Source organism: Cyprinus carpio, chromosome B15 (genome assembly GCF_018340385.1).
Source record: "Cyprinus carpio isolate SPL01 chromosome B15, ASM1834038v1, whole genome shotgun sequence".
Taxonomy (NCBI): domain Eukaryota; kingdom Metazoa; phylum Chordata; class Actinopteri; order Cypriniformes; family Cyprinidae; genus Cyprinus; species Cyprinus carpio.
In genome coordinates, this window is record NC_056611.1 from 25,771,964 (window position 1) to 25,781,963 (window position 10,000).

A 10,000-nucleotide genomic window follows, 5' to 3' on the forward strand; every position below is an offset into this window, starting at 1 on the left:
TAACCTGATACTAGATAACCAGAGCTGGGTAGATTACTTACAAATTGTAATCTGTTACTGATTCCAAATTACATGACAAGAATTGTAGTTAGTAAGGTAATCCATTACATCATACATTTTAGGTAATATAACCAGACCAGAGAAGTCTTTAACTTGGAGTCCGAGTCAGTCTGAATCTTCATGTATTTATATCTTCCTATTTACAAAGCTGTTTTATAGGCTATAGACAAAATATATGTGTGTGTGTGTCCCTGCAGCACAGAAGCAGTCATCAGCAGCACAGGTATATTTGTAGCAATAGACAACAATACATTGTATGGGTCACAATTATACATTTCTCTTTTATGACAAAAATCATTAGGATATTAAGAAAGATCGATGTTCCATGAAAGTATTTTGTAAATTTCCTACCGTAAATATATCAAAACTTAATTTTTGATTAGTAATATGCATTGCTAAGAACTTCATTGAACAACTTTTAAAGATGATTTTCTCAATACTTAGATTTTTTTGCATCCTCAGATTCCAGATTTTCAAACAGTTGTATCTCAGACAAATATTGTCCTCCTAACAAACCACACATCAATGGAGAGATTATTTATTCAGCTTCAGATGATGCATAAATCTCAGTTTTCAAAAACTGACACTTAAGACTGGTCTTGTGCTCCAGGGTCACATGATCTTCTGCTAAATTATGGATTAAAAAAAATGTGTAAAATAGAAGGTTATTGTACATCCAGCCTGTTATTTATAGGCTATGTTTTAATCCATTTCCATGATCAAAACAGTTTTTCTGTTATCAGATTCTATAATAAGAGTCTGATCTACCATGACACAAGGAAATATGTGACACAGATATTACAAAACTATACAAATAAAGTATTTCTTTATGATATAAGTCAGGGGTATTCAGTTAAAGTTCAAAGAGGTGCAGCCTCTGTGTTTTCTTTCAAGCAGAGGTCTGGACAAAAAACAAAAACATGTTTGTTTGTTTTTTTACATGTTTTGTATTTTTACATTTAGATACATGCGAGAAACTGTTTCTGTTCAGGGTTTTCCTCCTGAAATCTATACTATTTAAATATTTTACGTAAAAGCATTATATAAAAATACATAAAACAATGTAGCTACAATAATCAAAATGTTCTCATCTGTACCAGAAAAGAAAGATAACTGAGTTTCAAAGTTTAAGTTCTATCCTAGCCATCTAACAACAATTTTCCCCGATTATAATTACATGATTCTTTTGAAATGTTCTTAGCATTGCTTTTAAAATATTCTTGAGTCGAGTCAAGTCTGGAGTCGTTTAAACATGACATTATGTCAAACTGGGTTTGTGAAAGATGTCAAAGGGGCTTGTGAGTTTAATGTTGAGATAATATTTTGTTTAATTTTGAAAATGTTAAAAGATATTATTTTATTATGTATTTAAATGTTTAAATTACTGAAAAAAGTGAAATGTTTTATTTATTTACCTGCATGTCATGTGAACATAACCAATGTGAACATGTGAATGTGATAATTCATTATTAAAATAATTATCTTTAAATCTCAGGGGTACTTCATATATTATGTGAAAGAGGATCAGATGACAAAAAAGTTGGTGAATTTGTGCGTTCTAATGTGTCAATCACCTTCCGAAGTAATTAACCGACTGAGTGATAACTTTTCATCAGTTGATGCAGTGTTGAAACACTTCTTAACCTGAAATGATTTTGTAAGTCCAGTGGTCAAATGCTGTGTAGCACCTGACCAATGACTGATCTCTGAGTGAATGACCACAAAACTAGAAGATTTTGAGTCTGTATACACTGTAAAAAAAAAAAAAAAAATCAAAAGTTGAGAAAACGTAAAAGTTTAAGGCAACCAGCATCAGGAGATTTTTGAGTTTTCTCAACTTGTTGTTTTCAGTTTATAAAACTAAATATTAAGAAAACTCAAAAACCTCCTGAAGCTGGTTGCCTTAAACTTTTACATTTTCTCAACTTTTGATTATTATTATTTATTTTTTTACAGTTTATAAGCAGTAGGCTGTTTTAGAAAGGAACATGTAAAAGACGGATTGGAGAGAATCAATAAATCATTTTAAATAAATTAATTAAATAAATTATAGCTATTGTGTAGATAATATGTTATCATGCAATCCATAAAAAGTAACTGTAGTCTGATTACAAGTATTTTAAAATGTAATTTAATCGAATTACAAGTGCTTAATTTTTTTAATCTGACTACAAAATTCCGATGTAATCCCCTTTGTAATCATTAACATTTTCATAAGTAACTGTAATTTAATCACACATTTTTTTTCCTCACTGTAGCTGATTACATCTACATTTATTTTGTAATTAAATGTAACTAGTTAGTTCCAGCTCTGCTCACAGCAAACACAGCTGTGCTGAAATCCAGAGAACAGCAGAACGATCTGTGTTTCTGAATGAGGAAGGTCAGCTGAGATCGTGAGAGGAGTGTTGTTGAGACGCCTGCAGCTCCTCGTGAAGGTCACTGATCTACAGTCCCTCTGGACTCTCATTCAGTTAACCTCCGCCACGAGTCAAACACACACACTTCTGTTCAGTGTGGTTGAGAGGGAACAGAATGAATTGTTTTACAGCTGCAGCTCTGTTTTAATTCTTAAACGTTAGCACAAAAATGTTATTTATATAAAAAATGTGGAATGTTTATGAAACATTTTTTCTGACACTTGTTTGTCTAACATTTCTTAAATGTTGCTACTTGTTTCAGAATGTTCAGAGAACAAAAGTAACATTCCAGCATTGTTTGCAAAATGATACAGTGGAATATTCCCTTGATGTTCACATTTTTAGGATGTTTTTTTTTTTTTTTTACATTTGAAAAATGTAACATTCAGAACTGAACATTATGAACATAATGCTTTCATAACTTAATGGGAATGTTAGTAAAGTATTCTTAGAACATATTTAAATTAAATTAAATTAAATTAAATTAAATTAAATTTTATTTTATTTTATTTTATTTTATTTTATTTTATTTTATTTTATTTTATTTTATTTTATTTTATTTTATTTTATTTTATTTTATTTTATTTTATTTTATTTTATTTTATTTTATTTTATTTTATTTTATTGATAAATGACATTCATGACCTGTACTTGCTGTACACGTTAAGAGTTTTGACTACTTTCTGTATTATTGCCAAACACTAATTTATTTTATTTTATTTTATTTTATTTTATTTTATTTTATTTTATTTTATTTTATTTTATTTTATTAATTTTTTGTTTATTTTTTTTTATTTATCTTTTTGTATTGTCATGCATAAATAACATTTTATTTGACTTCCTTATGCATGAACACACTCCAGTAAATGAGGAAAACAGGTCAGTTCAGCTGGAAAAAAAATAATCACTCAGTGATTAAGGATTTGTTTTTATTTTTTTCTGAAATAGTTTTGTTGGATGTTCCTCTTAAAGGTAATGTTCTCATAATGTTTGAAAAATGTTAAAATGTATTGTTTTTTAATGTTCCTAAATCTAACCCTTACCAAGAAAAACATTATAAACCATTTAAAAACTGGACGTTTAAAATGTTCAGAAATAACATTTTCATAATGTAATGGCAATTTAAGCAAAAAATCTATCAGAATATATTTTTGTTAGCTGTAATAGTGCTTTCTGTGACATTTCGGGGACAAACTATCATTATCTTGGTATAAAAACAACAGAAGACAATGGTCACAAAGAAGGTACAAATCCAAATGCAGTCAGATCAGCAGATGATTTATGTTCACTTACAGGCCATAATGTTTATTGCTGCTTGCTGTTACGGAAATGAAAGTGTGTGTGTGTGTGTGTGTGTGTGTGTTGTACAGGTCAGTGCTTGAAGGATCATTTGCATAATAAGCTTATCTGTATTTATTCAGATTGTTTCAATTCAATTGTAGCGAGGAAAGGACACACACACACACACACACACACACACACACACACACACACACACACACCATCCCTGTTTTTGTCTTTGTTTTCAACGTTTCTAACCCATCTGTGAATCACATTATCAAATACATTCAAATCAAATGCATCAAATCAGTTTGTTTGATCAATATATCAGTATTGTTAAATATATATAAATATATATCCTAGACAAAACTGTGTAATACATATGTATGCCATGATGTGTTATTTACACATGTATTATTTGTGGCCATTATTGCACTTTTTATATGTGTTTTTATACTTATCTAAAACACCTTCAGAAAGCAAAAACAATATATTTTTTTAAATGACTTTATGATATTTAAATATTGAAATCTTAATAAATATCACATGATGGAAAAACAGCTATATCAAGCTTTTATTTAATTTTTCATGTTTCATTTTTTTTCATTATTTTATTTTTATTAAACTGCCTTTTTATGTTTTATTTATTTATTTATTTTTTATCAAATGCCTGTTTTGTATTTTTATTAATAACAGTCTTATTGAACTGAACAGAACTTGTGAGTTTCTTGAAGCAATTGTTATTTTATTTTATATTTTATAACTGAACATAATGAACATAATGCTTTCATAACTTAATGGGAATGTTAGCAAAGTATTCTTAGAAAATATCTTATTTTATTTTAAACTCCCTGTTATTTTATTTTATTTTATTTTATTTTATTTTATTTTATTTTATTTTATTTTTTTTTATTTTTTTTTATTTAATTTTTTTTTATTTTATTAAACGGCCTGTTTTGTGTTTTACTTTATTTTTAATTAAACTGCCTGTTTTTTTTTTTTTTTTTTTTTAACTGCTTGTTTTTTTGTTTTTTGTTTTTCATTTTATTTGATTATTTTATTACATTTTTTATGTTGTTGTTGTGTCTTGCATAAATGACATTCATGACATATACCTGCCTTACACACAGACGTTTGAGTCGTAACCCCTTTCTGCTTTATTGCTGAGTACAATTTCATCTCCAGAATGCAATAATCCCTGAAGTGATATGATTTCATTACTCCGTTCAGTCTGAATTAAGAGAAAACATTTTACGAATGGCTGGTTTGAAAAATGGATGTTGTCTGTGGCCTCTCCAAATAAATCACTCCAGAAGGTAAAGAGGACATGCAGCGTTTCTGCGTTTCTCTTTCGCTCGTTCAGCTCCAGTCCAGGTTCATTTGTTTGTGTTTGTGTCTGATTTAACATCTCGCTGTCAGATCTTCCTGCACTTTACTGTGGTTTATGTGCCAGTTTGTTTGCTGGTGTCAGTGTGCCGTTTAGTCATTCTGTGATCCACATCATCCGGATGGACAGAAAATCAAATGCATTAAAGCAGAGGGAAGAATTTAATGCAATATCCCATCTTTTTTTTTTTTTTTTTTTAAGGAATATTGAAAATGGTTTAAAATAATAATACATAGAAATGTCATGAAAATGAATAAAATCTTTAAAAGTCATAGAAATTGTATTTTTATAGTCAATATATATATTTCTCTAGTTATTATAAGCATTGATGTGTGTGTGTTTCTGTTTCAGTTGCAGACAGAAACTCAGTCGCAGTGCTGCTGTTTACTGCTGGTGTCTGAAGACAATCACCAGCTCTTCTGTCAGGTGACACACACTCATTAATATATTTAGATTGTTTCTGAAACAGTCTTTTCTGCTCACTGAGGCTGCATTTATTTGATGACAAATGCAGTAAAAATAGTGAAATATATTTACAATTTAAACAAGCTGTTTTCTGTGTGAATATGTGTTAAACTGTAATTTATTTCTGTGATGTGCAGCTGTATTTTCAGCATCATTACTCCAGTCTTCAGTGTCACATGATCTTCAGAAATCATTCTAATATGATGATTTGCTGCTCAAGAAACATTTCTGATTATTATCAATGTAAAAAAATAAAAAGTAAAAAAAATCATGCTTATAAAAATACTTTTAATCATCAAGGATACATTAAATTGATCAAAAGTGACCGTAAAGACATTTTTAATGTTACACCAAATTTCTATTTCAAATAAGTGCTGTTCTTCTGAACTTTCTGTTCATCTGTGAATCCTGAAAAATAAAATTTATCACGGTTTCCACAAAAATATTGTGCAGCACAACTGTTTTCAACATTAATAATAATCAGAAATGTTTCTTGAGCAGCAAATCATCATATTAGAATGATTTCTGAAGATCATGTGACACTGAAGACTGGAGTAATGATGCTGAAAATACAGCTGCACATCACAGAAATACATTACACTTTAACAGAGATTCACACAGAAAACAGCTGTTTTAAATTGTAAATATATTTTACTATTTTTACTCTATTTTTCGTCAAATAAATGCAGCCTTGGTGAACATAAACTTTTGCTTAAACTTTAGTTTTAAGTTTTCCAGATGCACAGGTAAAATAGCATGAAAAAAATCACTGCTGATTCACGATGTGACAAAATATAAAACATTTTGACATTTGACGTATGCACACACACACACACACACACACACACATACACACACACACACTCATACAGTGTATTTTTTCTGCAGGTTGTTGGTGATAAAGTTTTGGAAGAGGAAATCAGTTTTCCGGTAAGTTTCTCTTCTCTGTTGTTATTTGTGTGTGTTTCTGTAACTCAAACAGCAAATTAAAGGGATACCATGAATGCAATGTAAGTCACTTTGGAAAAAAGCATCTGTCAAATGCATCAGTGTAAAGGTGTGTGTGAAATATTGTTTCTCAGCAGCAAATAACCTTCCCTTTCTGTACAGCTTATGTTCGGTCGCTTCGGGCAGGTGGTGGAGACAAAGAAATCCATTACACTACAGGACGTCAGCCAGGTCAGTTCACACACACACACACACACACGCACACACACACACACACACACACACACACACACACACACACACACACACACACACGCACAGCTGCGGATAATAATGGAGCTTTTTCATTCATTCCCAGCTGACAGCTCTCCAAAACCAGCTAATTATCAGCACAGACAGACAGAGAGATGATCTGTGTTTAATGAGTTCAGCTGGAACAGAAACTGTCACTATCCTTCACTTTAATCAGGATCAAACTCACCAAACACACACACGTGATGACGTTCTCGTATGACAGATTGCATGTCGTCTGTGTGTGTCTGCAGGAGGAACGCGGGTTACTGAGCAGTTTGTTGGGGTTCGAGCCGAACTCCATGCTTTGTGTTCCTGTTATCAGTCAAGCCACTGGACAGGTGGTGGCGCTAGCGTGTACCTTCAACAAACTGTGTGGACAGAGGTGTGTGATGACATTAAAAATAGTGAAATATTATTACAATTTAAAACAGCTGTTTTCTATGTGAATCTCTGTTAAACTGTAATTTATTTCTGTGATGCGCAGCTGTATTTTCAGCATCATTACTCCAGTCTTCAGTGTCACATGATCTTTCAGAAATCATTCTAATATGATGATTTGCTGCTCAAGAAACATTTCTGATTATTTTCAATGTTGAACACAGTTGTGCTGCACAATATTTCTGTGGAAACTGTGATACATTTTATTTTTCAGGATTCACAGATGAACAGAAAGTTCAAAAGAACAACAATTATTAGAAATAGAAATCTACTGTAACATCATAAATGTCTTTACTGTTACTTCTGATCCATTTAAAGGAATAGTTCACCGTTAATTGATTGAAGTTTCTTCATCAGGTTTGTAGAAATGTAGCACTGCATCAGTGTCTTAGCAATGGATGTTCTGCAGTGAATGGGTGCCGTCAGAATGAGAGTCCAAACAGCTGATAAAAAAACATCACAATAATCCACAAGTAATCCACAGCACTCCAGTCCATTAGTTAACATCTGGAGAAGAAGACAAAAGATGAAACAAAATCCAGCATTAAGACATTTTTAACTCAAATACATAGAGTCTATAATCCATAGTAATGCTTCCTCCAGTGAAAAAGTGCATCTCCTGTTGTCTCTCAAATCAAAATCCAGACACATATTTGTTTAGAGCTGTTTAAACACTACTTGATCTGTGCAGATTTCTCTCCTGATTCAAACCAGATCACTTTTTCACTGGAGGAAGTGTTATTATGGATTATAGACTCATATTTCTCGCTGGATGTGTTTCAGCTTGTGTCTTCTCCAGATGTTAACTGATGGACTGGAGTGCTGTGGATTACTTGTGGATTATTGTGATGTTTTTATCAGCTGTTTGGACTCTCATTCTGACGGCACCCATTCACTGCAGAGCATCCATTGATGAGACACTGATGCAGTGCTACATTTCTACAAACCTGATGAAGACACAAACTCATCCTGATCTCAGATGAACTGAGGATGAGTAATTTTGATGCTGGTTTTAATTTTTGTGTGAAATGTTCCTTTAATGCATTTTTGGCAAATATTCATTTTTGGCTGAACTATTCCTTTACTGTCACAATCCTAGTGGTTTTGACTTGTGACTAGTAGTGTATATCAGAAGAAAGTGTCTGATGGACTTCTGCATGAATCTGGAACTGATGGTTTAATGAAGATGTAGATCAGATCAGACGGTCGTGTTTTGAGCAGCTCTTTCTCGTGTCCTGACGTCTCACGTAGAGATAAAGGAAATTAAATTCATCACGGCCAGATCGGACCGTTTGATATTCGATACTGAGCTTCTCTCTGCTTCATCTCTTCATCTGTTTGCCTCATTTTGTTCTTTTCATATGTCATATAAACAATCGGGGGTTTGTGTGTAGATGGCATATTATTCAATAATCATAATTCTTTATTTTATTAAATTGTGTTTTCGTGTTTCACAGACATTTGATGAATGGTTTTCTGTAGTTAGTCAGATTGGTGAAACCATCTGTACTGTATAAGGTGCAATAAAAATAAAGGTGACTTGATATATATACTATATTTATGAGAATATTAGAAAAATATCAAATGAATCATTTAATTTTTAAGTCATTTACTCCCTAACAGCTTTATGAAAGATCATTTATGTAATCCAGTTAAAAAATCCAAATTCAAATCTAAAAGTCTTATTTTTATGTTATTCTAACATTTTTAACAAAGATCTTCATTGGTATGTATAATTTATAATATATATTTACTGTTTATTGTTGTAGCAAATAATTTAAAAAAATTACATAAATTGTTTTTAAATTTTATTCACACATCACATACTGTATGTTAATGCAAAAAAGTTGAATCCTTTGCTATTATAGTCAGCAAAAACTAAAATTAAAACCAAAAAAAAATATACAAAAAATGTTACTTGAGATAAAAAAATGTTTTATACTTTTTTTAAAAACACATTTATTTCAGCTTGTTGCCAAGTAAACCTTTCTCATTTTCATTCAGAATGACTTGAAATACTAAAATAACTATGACTAAATAAATTACAATGAATAAAAAATACAACATTACTAAAACTTTAACTAAAATTATAATAAAAACAAAATATAAAAATAAAAAACAATTCAAAATATGAACAAAAATTCCAACAGTGTATCAGTGATGCTAAAACAACACTGATCTCTTATAAAATGTAAAATAACAAATAAAATAATAAAATAATAAATAATAAAATAAGCTCATATGTGTCCCTGCAGCACAAAAGCAGTCATAAGTAGCACAGGTATATTTGTAGCAATAGACAACAATACATTGTATGGGATCACAATTATACATTTCTCTTTTATGACAAAAATCATTATGATATTAAGTAAAGATCATGTTCCATGAAGATATTTTGTACATTTCCTACCGTAAATATATCAAAACTTAATTTTTGATTAGTAATATGCATTGCTAAGAACTTCATTTTAACAACTTTAAAGGTGATTTTTCTCAATATTTAGATTTTTTTTGCACCCTCAGATTCCAGATTTTCAAATAGTTGTATCTCAGACAAATATTGTCCTCCTAACAAACCACACATCAATGGAGAGATTATTTATTCAGCTTTCAGATGATGTATACATCTCAATTTCACAAAAATTGACACTTATGCCTGGTTTTGTGCTCCAGGGTCACTTATATTATATAATATTTAGTTAGGCCT

At 30.7% G+C, this 10,000-nt stretch overlaps 1 protein-coding gene across 1 annotated transcript in view; it reads left to right on the plus strand.

Moving 5' to 3' along the window:
• Positions 1–10,000, plus strand: part of LOC109086080 (cGMP-dependent 3',5'-cyclic phosphodiesterase) — a 150,364-nt gene that overhangs the window by 119,505 nt on the left and 20,859 nt on the right. Inside the window, 4 exon segments of the mRNA XM_042740014.1 lie at positions 5,500–5,574; positions 6,502–6,543; positions 6,724–6,792; positions 7,107–7,237. Coding sequence (XP_042595948.1) covers positions 5,500–5,574; positions 6,502–6,543; positions 6,724–6,792; positions 7,107–7,237 — 317 coding nt within the window.